Source organism: Athene cunicularia (assembly GCF_003259725.1).
Source record: "Athene cunicularia isolate RWA chromosome 4 unlocalized genomic scaffold, athCun1 chr4_part3, whole genome shotgun sequence".
NCBI lineage: Eukaryota > Metazoa > Chordata > Aves > Strigiformes > Strigidae > Athene > Athene cunicularia.
The window spans coordinates 16,520,718-16,538,817 of NW_020799100.1; the positions used below are offsets into that span (position 1 = coordinate 16,520,718).

The 18,100-nt window shown below is 61.8% G+C and overlaps 3 protein-coding genes across 3 annotated transcripts in view; 2 read left to right on the forward strand and 1 right to left on the reverse strand.

The window, feature by feature from the left end:
* Positions 1-1,895: 1,895 nt before the first annotated feature.
* Positions 1,896-4,991, forward strand: XKRX (XK related X-linked). Its single transcript, XM_026848790.1, has 2 exons — positions 1,896-2,175; positions 3,665-4,991. The coding sequence occupies exons 1-2, from the start codon at positions 1,920-1,922 to the stop codon at positions 4,408-4,410; spliced, it is 1,002 nt and encodes a 333-aa protein (XP_026704591.1). The 5' UTR covers positions 1,896-1,919; the 3' UTR covers positions 4,411-4,991.
* A 282-nt stretch (positions 4,992-5,273) lies between these two features.
* Positions 5,274-10,632, forward strand: NOX1 (NADPH oxidase 1). Its single transcript, XM_026848573.1, has 13 exons — positions 5,274-5,885; positions 6,870-6,965; positions 7,335-7,445; positions 7,532-7,616; positions 7,695-7,840; positions 7,919-8,100; positions 8,333-8,471; positions 8,577-8,669; positions 8,861-9,093; positions 9,174-9,336; positions 9,464-9,610; positions 9,823-9,947; positions 10,105-10,632. The coding sequence occupies exons 1-13, from the start codon at positions 5,841-5,843 to the stop codon at positions 10,229-10,231; spliced, it is 1,692 nt and encodes a 563-aa protein (XP_026704374.1). The 5' UTR covers positions 5,274-5,840; the 3' UTR covers positions 10,232-10,632.
* A 604-nt stretch (positions 10,633-11,236) lies between these two features.
* CSTF2 (cleavage stimulation factor subunit 2) overlaps positions 11,237-18,100 on the reverse strand; it is a 7,128-nt gene continuing 264 nt past the window's right edge. The window contains exons 2-16 of the mRNA XM_026848814.1: positions 17,941-18,098; positions 17,054-17,223; positions 16,613-16,749; positions 16,376-16,495; positions 16,118-16,273; positions 15,866-15,989; positions 15,487-15,549; positions 14,811-14,894; positions 14,143-14,202; positions 13,401-13,542; positions 12,885-13,036; positions 12,311-12,588; positions 11,826-11,951; positions 11,556-11,681; positions 11,237-11,429 (exon numbers count right to left, since the gene is read on the reverse strand). Coding sequence (XP_026704615.1) covers positions 11,559-11,681; positions 11,826-11,951; positions 12,311-12,588; positions 12,885-13,036; positions 13,401-13,542; positions 14,143-14,202; positions 14,811-14,894; positions 15,487-15,549; positions 15,866-15,989; positions 16,118-16,273; positions 16,376-16,495; positions 16,613-16,749; positions 17,054-17,223; positions 17,941-18,098 — 1,893 coding nt within the window. The 3' untranslated portion in view covers positions 11,237-11,429; positions 11,556-11,558. The remainder of the gene's footprint in view (positions 11,430-11,555; positions 11,682-11,825; positions 11,952-12,310; positions 12,589-12,884; positions 13,037-13,400; positions 13,543-14,142; positions 14,203-14,810; positions 14,895-15,486; positions 15,550-15,865; positions 15,990-16,117; positions 16,274-16,375; positions 16,496-16,612; positions 16,750-17,053; positions 17,224-17,940; positions 18,099-18,100) is intronic.

Genomic DNA, 18,100 nt, shown 5'->3' on the forward strand with positions numbered 1-18,100 from the left:
GGGCGCCTCGGGCACTGGCTGTCAGCACAAACCTGTCTGTGCAGCCAAGCCCGGTGTGTCCAGAGCTGCTCCTGCCTGCTCCCCGACACCCCCTCCCCGCTCCTCCCCGGGGGACACGGCTGCTCCCGGCCCGCGGGGGGCTCCTGCTTGGCCACCCCTCCCCAGCGATGCCGCGATCCTGCCGGGGGGGGTGCTCCCCGCTGGGCCCCCACTGCTGGCAGGACTCTGCTCTCCAGCCTGTTGCCTCTCAGCTGCTGAGAAGGTTCTTTGCGGGGTCGCTTTCTGCTGCCGGTGTCTCACTCTGCCTTTGGGTTTGCCGTCGCTTGGCTTAGGGAGCACAGATGCAAATCCCAGCTGGGGTGCTTGAGGGTGGATAGGAACAGGGGTCCTGCCCCCCAGAAAAGGCCCCCAGGCCCCATGGGGCATGGAGGTGAGGAGCTGGGTGCAGGAGCAAGGCTGGGGGGAGCTGGGGGGCCACCAGACCATGCTGGGGGAGAGGAGGGCGAGGGTGTGGATATTGCACAAGCCAGAGAGCTGCTGATCTCTCACTCCTTGGGAATGTTGCGGGGCCTCCCCGGGCTGCCATCACCCTGGCCACCAGTGAGAATGCACAGGGGGTGCAGCGGGGGGCTCCTTCCCCAAGGGCATGCCGACAGCCATGCCTTGGGGTGCGCTGTACCCACAGCGCTGCAAAACCACCACGGCCTGCACCGCTTCCTCCATCACCGGAAGCAAGCAGAGAGCCGGGGGTGTCCTCATCACCACATTTCATCTTCGCAGGTGGCCGGGGAGCCCCACCTCGGCACCACCAGCCGTTGGAAGGGCTACGGGTCCGTGACTGTGCCGCAGGTCTCATCGCACCCACTGTGGCTCTCTGAGATGGAGATAATGGTGCTTGGCCGCTTGGCCAGCCGGAGCTGCTTGGGGCGGGGGGGCTGTGTCAGTCGGCTCCTCAGGCTGGGGATGGAGCCCAGCCTGCTGAGGAGGGCACCAGGAGCCAGCTGGGACTGCCCTTGAAGCTAGGCCTTTTGGATGAAACCATTTTCCCGTTAAGAGTTTGCAGTGAGCCATGAGTTCTGGCCTGATCTGGCAAGAATTTATCCAAAAACCTCATTCCATTTGGGTCTGAAACAGAGAAACTTCTGCTGTCCTAATGAGTGCTCATAAATAATTACGTCCTGTTAGTCCCAGAGCCAGCTTGTCCCTGAGCAGGAGCCAAGCCTGTTGGATGGGTCCTCGTCTGCTGATGGCCTCTGGCCCACACACACCCACCTCACGGCTGCGTGCGGAGGAGCTGGGGGTCCTGCTGGCCTTGCAGTGGGAAGCAGCGTGGGAGAAACCCACCTCCCTTGCCTGCTCGTGAGGGTTTTGTCGGAAGCACTGTTTTATCTGCCTGTCACACCCGGCTTCACCCTGCGCTCCCCTTCCTGCTGTCCCCACCAAGAAGGAAGCGCAGAAGCCTTCTGCTCACAAGGAGAGATCAAAGACGATATCAGAAAGTTTCTCTTGCCTCTGCTTAGAGGAAGAGATGTTTTTGTGCCAGTGGGGAAAACAGAACCAGAGGGCGATTAACCCCTTCCCTTATCTCTCGCTCCCAGCAGAACTACAATTTCCACATGCGGCAGCTGTTGCCCCCCCTTGCTGGGGCAGTTGTTGTCCCTCTGACCCACACGCTTCCCCCTGAGTGCTGGAGAAGAGGAGCAGCCACCGGGCATCCCCGCGGTCCTGGTGTCACCTTGCCCTCATCCTGACCTCCCGGGGCCAGGGACTGCCCACAGCACTTCGAACAGTTGCCCAAATCAGCTGGGGTGCACACGGCAGGAGCAGGATCTGGCCGGCACTGGGTGAGGAGGGACTGGAGATGTTGAGGGGCAGCGGGGAGGCTGGCGGGGTGATGGTTGCTGTGTCCCCCCAGGTGTATGGAGGCACTGGTGGTGTACTGCTGGTCAGGGAAGGAGGAGGAGCCCTACGTCACCATCACCCGTAAGCGGCGGCTGCGGAAAGGCTATGAGGTGGAGATGGAGCAGGAGGTAGGACACTCGGTGCGCCGGCTGGCCACGCACCGCAACGCTTTCAAGCGCATGGCGGTCATCCAGGCCTTCCTGGGCTCCACCCCGCAGCTCACCCTCCAGCTCTACATCAGTGTCCTGGAGAAGTACGTCCCCGCTGCCCGAGGTAAGGGTGTCTGCCCCGTGGGCTCCCCTGAGGCCACACGTGCCGGTGTGGCATCCGAATGAAGCTTTGGGGGGGTTGCTGGGGATGCCGGCTGCCACTGGACTCCCCTAAACTTGGAGCATAACCTGCAGAGATTGGGCACTTACCTGTCTCCTGGTTTGCTTTTCCCACTCCCGGCACTCTGCTTTCCAGCTTGCAGTAGAGGCTGGTTAGAGTGGGAAGAGCTGGCCGTGACCGAGGTGCCAGGCTCTGCTCCCAGCCCCAGTGCCCTATGGAGCCCTGCCATCCACCTGGTGCCCTGTCCCATAAAGATGCCGTACCCCTGCCCCAGGCTGCTACAGTCTGCGTTAGTTACTGGTTTTTTTCCAGCTACAGGCTCTGTCTTCCTCACAGTCCCTCTGTCAGATCTATTTCTGTGCCTTTCCCAACAGCTGGAGCTCCCAGCCCAGCGCTCCCACTCCCAGGCTCCCTCGCCTGCTTGTGGGGTGTTGATGTGCTCGGGGGCTGGATGTGACAGAACGAGCTTTTAGAACGCGCTTCGGCATGCTGCCGAGCCGGGTGTGCAGGAGTGCTCAGAGAAGGAGCTTCCCCTGCTGACCCACTCTCCCGGCCGCGCTGGGAGCTCACACCTTGCCCTCTGTGCCCATGGCAGGCCCATGGAAAGGAGAACACAGGAGGTGCCCCACAGAAACCCCCTCCTTGGCCACAGTCCCCCATGAGGGCGTTTTGGGGAGTGGGAGCAGCAGGGGGAGGGTGGGCCCCAGCTCTCCTCCAGCAGCAGATGCGGGAAGTGAATCCCAGTTCATACATTTTGGGTGATTCCCTTGCGGCTCAGGTGTCAGCTCAACCCTGCAGCTCGCAGCTGCCGGCACGACCAGACACATGCTTCCCTTTTTCTGTGTCACAGTTTCCCTGGTTGCGCTGAATGTGAGCAGCTGCTGATGTTCCCTATGAATGACCTTGGCCTTGCAGCCCCTGGACAGGGGTGGCTCTTGAGATGCTTCTGGGGTGAATGGTGGGCTACAGTGGTGTGGCTCTTGGCCTGGGTGAGGGCAGAGGGATGCTCACAACACACACCATGCCCCACTCCCCCTTGAGCAGCATTTTGTGCAGAGGTCAGGGCGGTTGGTGCCTGGTTCAAGCACAGGAGTGACCCCAGTTTGACAAAGGTCTCAGGTTTATTAGCGTAGAGAGAAAATCTGGGAGCAGAGCCTCCTGCTGCCTTCAGCTTCCCCCACAGTCGCCCCATCGTGGGGTCTGTCACCACCAGCCACAAGCTGTCCCAGCAGTGCTCACACTGAGCCTCCTGCTGTAAGCCCTGTTGCTTGGCACCCCACGTTTCACACTCAGGGTTGTCATCCCACGCTTCACACACGGAGTTGGGACCCCACATTTTGTACCTGGGGCACAAGAGGCCGAGCACACAGCCCAGGTCCTGACACTGGAGCTGGGTTCCCTGGCCTGACTCCCCTGACGTCTCCCTCTGCAGCCATCCTCATGGGCATCTGCCTGGTGTCGGTCACCTATGGGGCACTCGTCTGCAATATCCTGGCCATCCAGGTCAAGTACGATGACTACAAGGTCCAGCTGCGGCCGCTGGCCTTCCTCTGTATCGTGCTGTGGCGCAGCCTGGAGATCTCCACCCGCGTGGCTGTCCTCGTGCTCTTCAGCACCGTCTTCAAGCACTGGATCATCCCCATCGCCCTGACCAACCTGCTGGTGGTCTTCTTCTTGCCCTGGGTGCAGTTCTGGCGGAGCGGCACCCGCCTGCCCGACAACATCGAGAAGAATTTCAGCCGCGTGGGCACGGTGGTGGTGCTCTGCGCCTTCACCCTCCTCTACGCCAGCATCAACATGTTCTGCTGGTCGGCCGTGCAGCTCAAGCTGGCCGACCGGGACCTCATTGACAAGTCACAGAACTGGGGCCGCCTGGCCGTGTACTACGTGGCCCGGCTGGCAGAGAACACAGCCCTCGTCATCCTCTGGTACTTTTTTAAGACAGATGTCTATGAGAACATCTGCACCCCACTGCTGGTGGTGCAGCTGCTCCTTGGCTACTGCCTGGGCATCTACTTCATGCTTCTCTTCTTCCAGTACCTGCACCCCTGCCGCCAACTTTTCCGGCACAACGTTGCCGACTACCTGCACTGTGTCTGCTGCCGCCAGCACCGGCCAGGGACCCCTCTGCGCCTCCAGGCCCCCCACGAGCCCGGCGTGAGGCACAGCATCGTCTGAGGAATGGCCAGCACCGGGCTCCTCCAGCTGGCTACAGACATGAGGATGGGCAGCGCTGGGCTGCATCAGCAGCCAGAGGAGGCTCACGGCTCCAGGCAGGAGCTGCCTGGCCTGGCCGCGGGTCCCGGTGGGTCCCTGCAGTGACAGGGGGACAGGAGCGTGCCAGCCTTGCCTGGGACTCCACACACGGACACAAAGGACTTATGGGGTGCCCAAACCGCCTGCCACTGTGAGCCGGCTGCCGTGTGGTGCACAGCCTCTGGGGTGCCCCGGACACCCCCGCATCTGCCCGCTACGGTATATACAGTGACCTTGGGACCACAGGTGCCCGTGGGACTGTTTTAAGCAGTAAAAGAAACTTTGCTGTGGCTGCGTGTCCGGGTGCTGGCGGGTGGCCGGTGACTCACACTGAGGGTGGGGATCGTCCCGCCAGGGCTGGCGTGGGTGCGCACACCCACTGCCCACGTAGCCCTCGCGCTTGTGGGCACCGAGCTGGGGCTGCACCAGTGGGAAATGGGGATTGGTGGGAGCCCCACAATGGAGTCGGTAAAATGCAGGAGCATGGCGGGAGGGGGGCCAGCCTCATCCTGCACCTCCGTCAGCCATGGCTGTGGGCCAGGAGCAACCCGGCTTGCCAGCAAGGAGCAATCCTGCCCAACCTGTTCCTCCAGGCTCGAGGCCCTGGCACTGGTTCCTGTTCCCAGCAGGAGCGCTGGGCACCGCTGAGGGCAGGCAGAATAGGAAGGGTGGCTGGCAGAGCAGAGGGGATGCTGAAGGGACCCAGGCATTCTGACCCAAACCAGGAGTGTGACCAGCACCGATTTGTGGGGTCAGCTCAGTTTAGAGGGTGCTGGGTGCCAGGCTGAGGGTGTGCAGCACCCCTGGGGTGCCCACGGAGGTGCAGCACTGCTGGTACTCACTCTTAAGTCACCTGCCCTGGAGTGGATCCGAGGGACGGGTCCTGGCACCGGGATGCTGCTCCTCCTGTGGTGGTTTTCTTGTAAAACAGGGACAGTGAGGGAGGCTGGAGAATGGCAAATCAGCTGAGCCAGGCACAGGACGGACCCTCCACGACTTTCTCTCACCAGGAAATTCCTACCTTAAAAAAAAAACCATTTCTGTCCCCAAGTACTGCAAACAACCAAGAGGAGTGGCCTGATGTCCTGCAGCGCCCAGCCGTGGGGGACCCTCAGTGTGGGGCCATGCCCAGCCGGTCCGGGAGGCCAGTTTTGGGGCTGGTCGATGGGGTCAGCCCTGCCTTCCTGGAAGGTGTCCTTTGAAACTGCCCAGTATTTCCTCAAAGGTTTTTCCGGGGAAAGTCCCTGCGGTGCCGTTCCCGTGGCTGGGGCTGCCGCACCGCCTGCTGCCTCCATAAAACGTCGGGCGGGCAGCGGCAGGCAGCGGCAGGCAGGCACGGGGACGTTGGCACCATGGGCAACTGGCTGGTCAACCACTGGTTCTCTGCTGCTGTCCTCGTGAGTGTGTGGGGCTGGGGGGCTCATCTGCTGGGAGGGGCCGGGGTGATGAGGGGAGGCTATGGGGGGGCAAGGTCTGGGCATGATCCTGGGGTTGTGGGGTAACGGGGGGCTGATGTGCTGTCCTGGTGCTGGGCTGCGGGGAGAGACAAGCACCCCCCTGCCCAGCCAACTTGCAAAGCCCAGGTGGGCAGCGGAGGGATGAGGTTTGGAAAACCGAAGTTTTAAGGAAAACACGACTCAAAGAAAAGGGGTGATTCTGCTGCAAAACCTAAAATTGCCTCTGCTTTGGCCGGGAACTCCCCTGTGCCTCTTGTCCCCATGTGAGAGCAGGAGGCTCCCGTGAGAGCCCACGCCGGGGTGAGGACGATCTGCTGGTGCGGTGCTGTGGCATCCCTGGGGTAACGGGGCGTGCTTGGCCGGCACAGTGCCGGCTGCTCTGCTGCGAGAGGAGCTGCTAATGTATGGGAAAATAGGGATTTGCAGAAAGTCGGATTATTTTGATTTTTTAAAATTACTTTTTAAAGCAAAAACCACAAAAGCAAGGGAGAGTAGTTTTGGGAGCTCTGCAAAAAGTGGATGGCTATGAGAGGGGCCAGTGTGGGGTGCAGCAGGGTTAGGCAGGGGATGAGTGATCCCGATCCCAGTGAAATTTTCTCCTCCCAGAGTTTGCCCCGCCAGCTTTGACCACCCTGTGGCTCTGCACTCTAACCAGGCAGGCGTTGCCTGCACCTGCCTTTCCTCCTTCCTCGTGTGTGGGTGATGCACAGGGCTGTGGGTGACAAGACAGTTATTTTGCAAGACTCCCACACCTCTCCCTACCTTTGGACCCGTGTCCCAGCCTTGTGCGTGCTGCTGCAGATCATAAGGAAGCATGGGGGATGCGCTGCCCTGATGGCCTCTGGCTGCACCCGCACCAGAGTGCTGTGGGGTGAGGGGATCCCAAGCTGGGGTCTCTCATGAGGCTGCGGCTTTCCCCCACAGGCAGCCTGGCTGGGCATCAACATCTTCCTCTTCACATACTACTTTCTGTTCTTTGACCGGGACGAGCGGTATTTCTACACCAGGGCCATCCTTGGGGTAAGATGCTCCCCCACAGCACCCTGCCTGTCCCTCGGAGCCCTCCCGCAGTGGAGTGGGGGTTGCAGCACCCCATGTCTCCTCCTTGTCCTGCCCTCTTTCAGCCTGCTATCACCCCATCCCAGTCCCCAGCTCAGCATTGCTCCATGCCTGTCCATCTTAGTCCCTGTCTTGTCCCAGCCCAATATCACCCCCTCCCAGTCCCCAGCCCAGTCCAGCATCACTCCTTCCCAGTCCCCAGCATTGCTTGGCCTGTCCCAGTCCTGGCACAGCACCATGCTGGACAGAGCCATGGGCTCTGTGGCTGCAGGTAGACTTACCCCATCTGTGACATGTGGCAGTGGTGCTCACCCCCCTTCCTCTCCCCAGTCTGCCTTGGCATGGGCACGAGCATCTGCCAAGTGCCTCAACTTCAACAGCATGCTGATCCTGCTGCCCGTCTGCCGCAACCTCCTCTCCTTCCTCCGTGGGACCTGCTTGGTGAGTGCCCCATGGCAGCACAGCCAGTTTGGCTGTCCCTGTCCACATGCCTGCCCTCGGCCTGACACCACCACCTCTCCCCGCAGTGCTGCAGGCGGACTCTGCGAAAGCAGCTGGACCACAACCTCACCTTCCACAAGCTGGTGGCCTACACGCTGGCCCTGTTCACAGGTACAGCCCCGCGCTGGGCTGGGGCACAGGGGGGACCAGGAGGTGGCCAGGTGGGTGACTTGCCTGTCCCTTGCCCAGCTGTGCACACCATCGCCCACCTCTTCAACCTGGAGCGCTACAACCACAGCCAGCAAGCTACTGACCGCAGCCTCCCCGCCGTCCTCTCTAAGATGCACCTGCAGGGCAGCGACAAGTGGCTGAACCCCATCCACTCCAACCAGACGGTGAGCGTGGGCCCCAGCATCCATCCCCCTGCCACTGCCTGTCCCCTGCCTCCCTAACCCCTCCTGCCACCCCTGCAGACTGTGGAGTACGTGGCATTCACCACCATCCCGGGGCTGACAGGGGTCATCATCACACTGGCGCTCATCCTCATGGTCACATCCTCCACCGAGTTCATCCGCAGGAACTACTTCGAGGTCTTCTGGTACACACACCACCTCTTCCTCATCTACTTCGCTGGTCTCGTCATCCACGGCATCGCGTAAGGATCCCCACCGCTCCCCAAAGGCAGGACAGCAAGGGGCAGCGGCCGCAGGCCCCCGGTGTGGCAGCTCTGCTTGCCCCGGGGAGCAATACAGCCCTGGAGAAGGCTCAGTGGGGGTGTGGGCTCCCTGTTTCCAGGGCTGGCTAGCCCAGCTGGCCTCACACAGCGTGGCTCAGCCCCAGCAGGGGGCAGGAGCTGGCCCCTGGGCTCATCCCTGGCCTCCCCACAGCGGGCTGGTGCGCGGGCAGACGGAGGAGAGCATGGAGAAAGTGCACCCCCATCGCTGCGCCCAGTATCTCACGCAGAAGGAAGAGGACTGCAGCCATGACTGCTGCAAACACCCTGAGTTCGGGAGCATCCCCGCCGAGGTAGGGCAGCGGCGGGATGGCTGTGGGGGGAGAAGCTCTTCTCTTGCCATTGGGATGCTCCAGCCCTGGCCCTCCTCAACCCTTTGCTCTCCTCCATCCCTGCAGTCCTGGAAGTGGGTTCTGGCCCCTGTCCTCCTCTACATCTTCGAGCGGATCCTTCGGGTCTGGCGTGCGCAGCAGAAGGTGGTTGTCACCAAGGTGGGTGGTGGAGGAGCCTGTGCCCGCTGCCAGTTCCTTCCCTCGCAGCCACCAGTTCCTTCCCTCACAGCCACCAGTGCCGCAGCTCCCTGCCGGGGTGGCTGTGGGGAGGTGGGCAGGGGCCACTGCCCAAGCCCCTTGCCCGGGGACAGGAGCCAGGCGGGGTGCTGAGCCCCGTCCCTGCCCCACAGGTGGTCATGCACCCTGCCCGCGTGCTGGAGCTGCAGATGCAGAAGAAGGGCTTCTGCATGGAGGTGGGACAGTACATCTTTGTCAACTGCCCCGCCATCTCCCTGCTGGAGTGGCACCCTTTCACCCTCACCTCGGCGCCCGAGGAGGACTTCTTCTCCATCCATATCCGGGCGGCCGGTGACTGGACGGAGCGTCTCATCGACACTTTCCAGCAGAATCCAGAGATGCCCAGGTAGGCTGGGGAGCACCTGAACAGACCACCTCAGGGATCCGGGGAGTCCGTACCTCTCACCCAGGCTCTCCCTCGGCCAGGATCGAGGTGGACGGCCCCTTCGGCACAGCCAGCGAAGATGTGTTCCAGTACGAGGTGGCCATGCTGGTGGGAGCGGGCATTGGCGTCACCCCCTTCGCCTCCATCCTGAAGTCCATCTGGTACAAGTTCCAGCAGGCTGACCAGACCCTCAAGACCAAGAAGGTATGGGGTGCCCCACGGGCCCAGCCATGGGTTTCTCCATGCTGGGGTCCCCAGTCCTCAACATTGAATCCTTCCACCCCTCCTGCTCTGCTCCACCTTCAGCAACCCCTCTCCCTCTGCATCCCAGATCTACTTCTACTGGCTCTGCCGGGACACGGGAGCCTTCGCCTGGTTCAATGACCTGCTTGCCTCACTGGAGCAGAAGATGGCCGAGTCGGGCAAGGCGGATTTCCTCACCTACAGGCTCTTCCTCACCGGCTGGGACACCAGCATCGTGAGTCTACCACGGGCAGGCGCAGCGGCAAGGGGGCACATGGGGTGGCCGAGGCAGCGGGAGAGGTGAGGCAAGCACATCAACGCCTTTGCAGCAGCAAGTCTGGGAGCGGTGTGTGGTGGGCGTCAGAGGTGGATGCTCCTCTGCGGTGAGGGACTGGAGGTGGGCTCACGGGTGGCAGCCAGGGCCCTCACAGTCCCTGCTCTGCCCAGGCCAACAACGTGGCGCTCCGCTTCGACACCCCTACGGACACAGTGACGGGCCTCAGGCACAAAACCATCTTCGGGCGGCCCATGTGGAACAGCGAGTTTGCGGCAGTGGCTGCAGCTCACCCCAGGTGAGAGCTGGGCACGAGGTCTGAGGTGCCGGAGCCTCGGAGGCACCCCCTCCTCCCTGGCACCCAGCACTGGCTTTGAGGGGCATGCTAGTGCCCCACAGGTTGTAAGGACCCCAAAAAGCTCTTAGATCACTTTTCCCTGCGTTGCTGTGTGCAGATCGGTGGTTGGTGTGTTCCTCTGTGGGCCAGGGGCCTTGGCAAAGAGCCTGCAGAAGTTTTGCCACCAGCACTCCAGCCTGGACCCCAGGAAGGTCAAGTTCTACTTCAACAAGGAGAACTTCTAAGCAGAAGCCAGGCTGGGACCCCAGCGGACAGGGGACCCTGCTGCTCTCGCCTCGCCCCCCATGGCAGAGGTCTTGGGGGCCAGGGATAAACATCTGCTGGAGGGTGCACAAACTGAACCATGGTGAGACTTGGCAAGCTCATCCTTCTCCAGGAGAAACTCCAGGTTCAAAGACTGCTGCCTTCTTGGCCTGGTCTACAATAGGTCCTCGTGGTGGGAGAGGGCCCCCCATCGAGAAACCAGAGGCAGGTGCTGCGGTGATGCTGCCGGAGCAGCGGGAAGCAGCAGGAGCGCCCAGCGGGCTGGGCAGAACCACAGGATGGGGATGGGGCCGGCCTGCGGGCACGCAGAGCGGGAATTGGGGGCCAGATGGGCCCCTCTGAGTTTAAACAGTCCTCAGCCTAAAAGGGTAAATTAAACATTCTTTCCTTTGCTATAAAAGCCATCGTGGTGACTCGGTCTGTACAGGTACGAAGGGAGCCTGCTCTGCCCCCTGTAGGGCTGTAAAAAAAAGGTGGTTCATAGCAAACCCACTGGGGTGCAGGGTAAGGCACCCCCTGGCCATGGGGGCTCGCTGCCACTGCCCAGAGCCAGCCTGCACTGCCCGCCAGGCACACACCAGCACACAGGTCGACTTCAAATGCAGCTCAGGCAAAGGCACAAATTCTGCTCAAGTATATGCAGAGAAGAAGGAAAAAAAACCCACCCTCCCGGAGCAGGTCGGCGTGGTAAGCGATACAGCAATCAGATACGGAGCCCCTCCCGCCTGGTCAGCAGGGACAGAAAACCGAGCTCCCTGGCCTGCCCTTTCCTTACACCCCTGAGAACAGCTGTGAACAGCACCACACATAAGAAAACCCATGTGTAGACCTTGCCCTGGTGCTGGGGAGAAGGGAGGAAGGCGAGTGGGTTAGACTAGCCTGGAGCCAGGCCAGACTGCTCCCAGAACCCAACAGTCCCACTCCGGCCTCCACGAGTGACCAAACAAGGCAGCTAGAGACATGGCTTTACTCAAACCCTACTCCCACTTTATTTCAAACACCATAAAATATACACACAGAAAAAAGGATGAATGGGAGGGCAAAACATCGTGTGTGGAGGGGAGAAAACTCTCCCACTACGCGGCATCAGCTCAGATGGCAACGGGAAGCAGCTGCCACTGTCCAGTCGCCGGCATCTCCACCACGCGCCTGCCAGGGCTGTGAGGAGAGGGAGGAGTGAGCCCCGGCCTTGAGAGGAAAAGCAGCGTAGAGCCCCACCCAGAGCAGCTCCCTGATGTACTAGAGGGGAGCAGGCACAGGCCGAGGCCGGGTTAAGGACGTCACCTGTCAGGGTGCCCCCGTGGATTTCTGGATTTGCTCCTTTAGAATAAGGATGCTCTGCCGTTGCTCCGGGGGCAGCATGGCGATCTGGTCTGCTGTCAGCTGCAGAACCTGCATGATCAGGGCGGCCTGTGGGGAGAGGGGGGAATCAGAGATGTGCTCTGCCAGAGCAGCTGCGGGTTACCGGAGCCAGGAAGGGGCTGTCCCCACGGCAGTAAGGCACGTTGGAAGTGCTGCTCCTGCTGTCTCACCCTTTCCCTTTTGTCCTCTCACCTTCTCGTGATCCTGGGGGGTGACCTGGCTCTGTCCAGGGCTAAAGCCTCCGGGCTGGCCAGCTCCTTGGACCCCTGCCCCAGGAATGCCTCCTCCCTGCATGCCTGCCCCTGCCATGTTAGGAACCTGCGGGCATGAGAGAGGGGGTAAGGACCAAGGGGTCTCTGGACTCAACCACACAAATACAGGAACACAAAGCAGAAGGTCAGATGGATGCCCTCACAGCCAGCCTGAAGATACCTGAGCACAAAGAGAGACAGGCTACCGTGCATTTTATGTGCTCTCCTCTCCCTCCAATTCCTGCTCTCCTTCCACATCAGGAAGAGGTGGAGAGAGGCCTGAGCCTTGTCCTGTCCCCAGCAGATGGGCAGTGCTGCTCTGTGGGACCTGCTCCCCTCTCTAGCTGCAGTCACAACCCCCCACCCAGCCCCGATCTACAAGACACCCTTTGTGCCCAACTGGCTGAGCAGAGGCATCATGTGTACCTGGCGAGGCCCCTGTGGGCCACTTGCTCCCATGTTAAGTGGCCCAGGGCCCTGTATCCCACCAGGCATGGGGCCACGCGGGTTGGGACCAGGCCCTCGAGGCTCCAGGCCCCGGGGCTCCATGACTCTGGCCTCCATGGCCCTGGCTTCCAGCACTCGTGGCTCCAGGACCCGTGGCTCCAGGCCTCGCGCCTCCAGGGCTCGCGCCTCCATCACCCGGGGCTCCAGCCCTCGCGGCTCCAAACCTCGTGGCTCCAGCCCTCGGGGATCTCTTCCGACTGCAGAGGAAAGACAAGGCAAGCTGTTGAAGGGAGCAGCGCAGCAGGGAGCGTGGGAGCGAGCCCGCTGCCTCCTTTGTCTGGGAGGCAAACGCCCGGAAGGTGCAGGGCTGGGGGCAGAGGGGACATGCCTGGAGGAAGTCCCTTGCCCCATGGGATTGTCCCTCCTTGCCCTGGAGTTGGTGGTTTCACTGCCCAAACCCCCTTCCTACATCTCGCGTTGGGGCAGCGGGCTCCACTCTGCCTTCCTGTCTGTACGCTTTAAGCCACCCGTTATTTCATGCCCCCTCTCTCACCTCGAGCATCCATCAAGGGCCCCCGCGGCTCTCCCATCAGTGGTCGGGGTTCTCCCATGGGTCCCCCCCTCATCTCATGGGGGGGGCCACGGCTGTCATGACCAGGCATATGGTGCATAGGGGCTCCCTGGTGGGGCGGCCCAAGGTAACCTCTGACGCAGAGAGACGAAGAGAGCAAAGCAGGAGGAGGAGAAAAAGCGAGAGAGTGTGAATCAGACGCTGGCTTGGCACGGTCTGGGCAGAGCGCTGGGATTGCCCCCGAAGCCGGCCGCAGGGGAGGAGGGTGAGGCTGGCACAGGGACGGGTGCTGTCGGCCCCATGCCACAGGGCTGCTGCCATCACCCCGGGGATGCCCGTCCCCGGGGAAACGGGCCAGCCCCCGTGATCGGCAGCACCCAGGCCTCCGACCAGGCAGCGGTGACTCCCGGAAGGCTGGTGCCATCCCTGTCCTCAGCGAGAGGTCACCCTTGGGCAGGGGACAGTGCCAAGGGCTCCTCTCCTTCCCTCTCCCCTCACCTGGGCTCCACTTCTCCAGTGACTGAGAGCAGGGTCCCTCCGCGAGGGTCATTCGGGGCATCTCCCAAAAGGCCTCGGGGTGGCGGGCCACTAGCAGGTAGAGGTCCACGCTGCATAGGGGCCCTCGGGTCTGGCATGGGCACTGCCAGGGAGACACACAAGAGCTCGTGAGGATCTGCATCACCAGTGTCGCGCCAAGGCTGTCCCCCAGCGCTCTCGGGGCTGGGGTTCAGGGCGGCCTCACTGCTCCCCGGTGCGCAGGCGGTTGGGCTGTGCTGACCGCCGGGGGGGCAGTCCCTTGCTCAAGGCCAGAGCGCACAAAAGCCCCTTCCCTGGCTGCTGATTTTATCCCTCTCTTTCTCTGTCTGGCTCTGCCTCAGGCTCCTTACGGCATCAGGTGGCCAAACCAAGTGTGGGGTGTCCCCGGGGCGATCCCTACAAGCCCCGTGCTGACGTGGGGCCAGGAGCAAAGCAAGACCTGGCAAGTTCCTGGTACTGAGGTGTCAAAGGGGGCTGGATCCGAGGCAAAGGCCCTCTCCAAGCAGGCTCTCCTTTTCCACTGGTGGCTCTTTGTGCACAGTACTAGCCTTTTCGCTCCTCCGGCCCCAGGGGAAATCCTGCCTCCTCCTCCTCCTCTTAACTCTGCCAGTCCCCGGCCCTGAGCATAGCGGGGTGAAAGCTGCTCTCTGCACACTCCACAACGAGCTCCATGGGAGGAGGGAGCTGGCAGGTGCCGGGATACCTTGAACGCGTTCGATAGACGCAGGCCTGGCAGGTCCCACGGGCGAGAGCTGCAGGTTCCCTGGGCAAGCAGCAGGAAAAGAGGGAGAAGAGCAGACACGTAAATAGTGTATGCACACATGCACTCAGCCTTGGGGACAGTGCTGCCTGCAGGATCACCTCCACTCCCTGAAGTCCCGCGGAAAACCTACGGAGAAGATGCTGCATGCTGCAGGTCTATCAACCTCTCTCTCATGAACACTACCTCTGTCACCACAGGCGTGACAGCCAGCTTTGGCACAGCCCTTCCCTCACTCACCGCGTGAACGTGCAGGGCAGGAGGACATCCTGCTAAGAGAATCGGCCTTCTGCGGGGCCACGCTGCGCCCCACAACGCACAGCCAGCCAGCGCCTGCCCACGGCTTCCCATGGCACTCCCCAGTGCCAGCTTTCTGTCCGCTCTCCAAAAACTTCCGGGTGCCAAGAACTATGGGGTTGCACTCAGGAAGGCAGTGCCCACCCCAAAGAAAACGAGAGTCAGCTGCTCCTAAGTACCTAAGACCAGAGGATCTCAGAACAGGTTTGCCATGTTCTTGAAACAAGGCCTATGATTCAAGTCCAGGCAATAGGGGTGTCAACTGCCTGCGTGCCTTAGTACTGGGAGAACAGGAACGCCTTGGTTGTGCTAACCCCGGCACACGGCTCGACGGGGTGGCCATGCAATGTGTGAACCGTAAGGAATCCGGCTCCGGGGCTGGGCCATACAGACCGTGCCTGCAGAGGGAAAGCCATGCCATCACTCACCGGGAAATTCCCTGCCAAGCCTCGCACTCACTGTCGCAAGCAAAAGCGAAGGGCCAGCTCCCTCTGCCGGGCATGGCATAGGGAGCGCCGGGTGACAGACGCGGCGGCAGGACAAGCTGCTTCCCAGCACCCAGGCAGCAAAGGAGCAGGACAGAGACCAGAGAAGAGCAAGCTCTGCCTGCCCGCACAAGCACAGGGACAGACACGGGCTCACAGAGAGATGGAAAACACAGGCACGCCGCGCTTGGCAGGGCTCTGCAGGGACCGGCAGCTCTCCTGGCTTCCAGGGCACGTCTGCACAACACGGCGCAGAACAAACTGGGAGCAAAGCGGTGCGTGGGCTGAGGCCCTGCAAGCAGGAGAGCTGCTACCACAGCCTTGCGCCTAAGCGAACCAACCCGAGCGCAGCCCGGTGCTGCGGGAGCTGCCCCCGATGCAGGGACGGCGAGGCTGTGGGTAGCTGGAAGGGGCTCTTGGTGCAGCCCTGCTCAGCACCTGTGGCCTGGGCCCCCGCCGGAGCGAGGCTGACATGACACACAGCAGTAACTCATGTCTGTTTTACCTTGTCCGCGCTCCAAGGGGACAGGCCCTCCACCCGGCATCCCAACCTGCGGCTGCATCCCACCTGAGAGGGAACAAGCAGAGTTCAGATCCCTTCTCAGCCATCCCTGCACCACTAACTGATTCCTTTGGTCCCAAATACCTCCCCACCCCCCAGCTCCTGGGGGAGCACTGGAGGTTTATTTTCTTGCTCTGGGGCCCCCACAGAGATAAGCCAACTTTCCAGGGCGCTGCTGCCAGCAGCCACAACCATAAGATACAGTACAGGACTATGTGTGCTCTCACAGGGACAAGCCCTTTGGTTAGGGGACAAGTAGAGAGGGGCTGTCTGCAGGACCCACGTGCCCAGGACATCGTTCAACCAAAACCCACACACTCACCTCCTGGAGCCATGGGGCCGGGGCCCGGGCCCTGCACAGGGGCTGCCATCTGTCCCGGGGCCGGCACTCCTCCCTGCATGGGCGGCTGCATCAGAGGAGGAGCGCCGTTTACGTGCATCCCACCCTACCCAGGAGAGAATCCGGACCTCAGGGAAGCCCCAGCACCCAGGCACGCGTGCCCCAGCTGGGAGAGCTGGAGCTGGCAATGCCCGTCTCTGCCCCGCACAGCACGTGCATCGTGCAGGCTCTTACTATGGGCTGCGGCTGGGATGAGGGGGTATTCTGCGGGTTCAGCTGGGCATTTGGCCCTGGCCCAGGCCCTGGTCCCGGTCCAGGCCCTGGCCCTGGCACCGGCTGCTGGTTGCCTGGGATCAGAGGAGGAACACTGGTCTGGCGATGCAGGATTTTCTAGGGGCAGAAAAAAGAGAAGGGAGTTCTCTTCCACCCTCCCTCCACAACAGGCTGCCACCGATATCCCACCGACCCCGGACGAGGCAGCAAGGGACAAACCAGTGCGATCTCCGGGTCGACGATCCTCATGACCACCTGGGCCTGCAGCAAGGCATAAGCCAGCTGGGGGTTCTGAAGCAGCATGTTCCTGGCTTCCTGGGGGCTGTTCTGGACACACAGCTGAGAAGACACAGGCAGATCAGAGCTCTGGCAAGGCATGACAGGGGCTGCGAGGGCACAGGCAGCAGTGGTAGAAGCTGTGCTCAAACAAAGCGTGCAGCTCTCTGCTTCACTCACCTTCATCTGCTTCATCAGCTCAAACATCTGCTCGGGCGGCAGGCTGGCTACTGCCCGGCTGATGGACTCGGGGGCATCTTCAGGATTGACAGGGTCCCCATAAGGTGACTCTATGATGGGTGCACCTGTGCCCAAGCCTGCAACAGAGTTTGTGACCTTGTACAGCAACAACTATATGATTTTAACCGGCTCCTCAGAAGGGAAGCACCACTCCGTTATGGGGAAGGGGAGGCAGTGCAAACAGGGAGACTGTCCAGGAGAGAAAACACAGAGCTGAGCCCACACACCCCTCTGTAAAACTACTTGCTACATCGCTTGGAGCAGGTCAGCTCCGTGAGGTCTCCACCTCGGCAGCCTCGCAGAAGAGGTGCGCTTTGTAATGCTGAAAAGGGCAGGCCAGCACAACATCTGTGCACTCTCCACCACAAAACTCAGACTCACTCTTCAGCTCCTCTTTGTTCTTCTCGCTGGCCGCATTGTCGACACGCAGGGCCCTCCCACTGAACTCTCGCCCGTTCAGGTTCCGCATGGCACTGAGGGCCGTCTCCTGGTCTTGGTACTCGCAGAAGCCATAGCCCTTCGGCTTTCCTGTCTCCCTGTCATACACCAGCCTGCACAAGGAGGGGGAGAGAACCACCGCTGCTGAGGGCAGCGCAGGCATCGAGCAGCATGCAGCACCCATGGCTGCCCATGGCTCAGGAGGGGGCTACTGGGGTACACCACACAGGAGCACCAGGGAGCAGAGTGAAGGCACGCAACAGTCGGCCCTTAGCCAGAGCCAAAAGGCCTCCTGGATCCTGGTGGATAGGTATTCCCAAAGCTCTGGTGTCCCGGAAGGGCGTCAGTGCAAGCGCTGTGCTTTCTGTGCCCCCGCGATGGCAGGTCCTGGGGACACAGGACTGGACCGGCTGCTCCTAGAGCTCCCAAGCCCTTCATTGAGATCTCTGATGCCTGCTGCCAAGGCAGGAAAACATTCCCTCAGAGGCCCTGGGATCGATTGGGGCTCTCTGCACAAAGCCTGATCAGGACCTGAGGAGTTACCAGCCCACACCACAGCAGGGCAGCTGCCCCCAGCCCGGAGCAGCGGGCCCATGTCCGCGCTGCTGCTGTGGTCGGGCCATCATGCGCCACATCTCCCAGTGACCTCGGCACTGGATCTCAGCGCCCCGCAGCGCAAGCACAGCTGCCACGGCCTCACCACCCCCCCCAGAAGCCGCTCTGCTCCCACCCGTGGGAAGGCCGGTTCTGCACGGCCCCACGCCACCACGGGGCCCGGGGCCACATCTGCCCGGGAGACCGGGGAGGGGGAAACCGGCAGCCATTCTCACCTAAAGCTGACCACAGGCCCAACCTCTGAGAAGATGTCCTTCAGCTGCTCCTCTGTGGCTTCGTACGGGATGTTCCCCACTGTGGAAGAGAGGCGGCGGCCGCGGTCAGCGCCGAGGCCGAGGGCTGGGCGAATACCGGCCCCGAGCGGCGGGGAGAGCT

Excerpts from the sequence above, each read along its gene's own strand:
- XKRX (XM_026848790.1), top strand. The coding sequence starts at position 1,920 with ATGGAGGCACTGGTGGTGTACTGCTGGTCAGGGAAGGAGGAGGAGCCC. Across the intron at positions 2,176-3,664 it reads GTACGTCCCCGCTGCCCGAG|CCATCCTCATGGGCATCTGC; the intron begins GTAAGGGTGTCT and ends CTCCCTCTGCAG.
- NOX1 (XM_026848573.1), top strand. The coding sequence starts at position 5,841 with ATGGGCAACTGGCTGGTCAACCACTGGTTCTCTGCTGCTGTCCTC. Across the intron at positions 5,886-6,869 it reads GGTTCTCTGCTGCTGTCCTC|GCAGCCTGGCTGGGCATCAA; the intron begins GTGAGTGTGTGG and ends TTTCCCCCACAG. Across the intron at positions 9,611-9,822 it reads CCGGCTGGGACACCAGCATC|GCCAACAACGTGGCGCTCCG; the intron begins GTGAGTCTACCA and ends TGCTCTGCCCAG.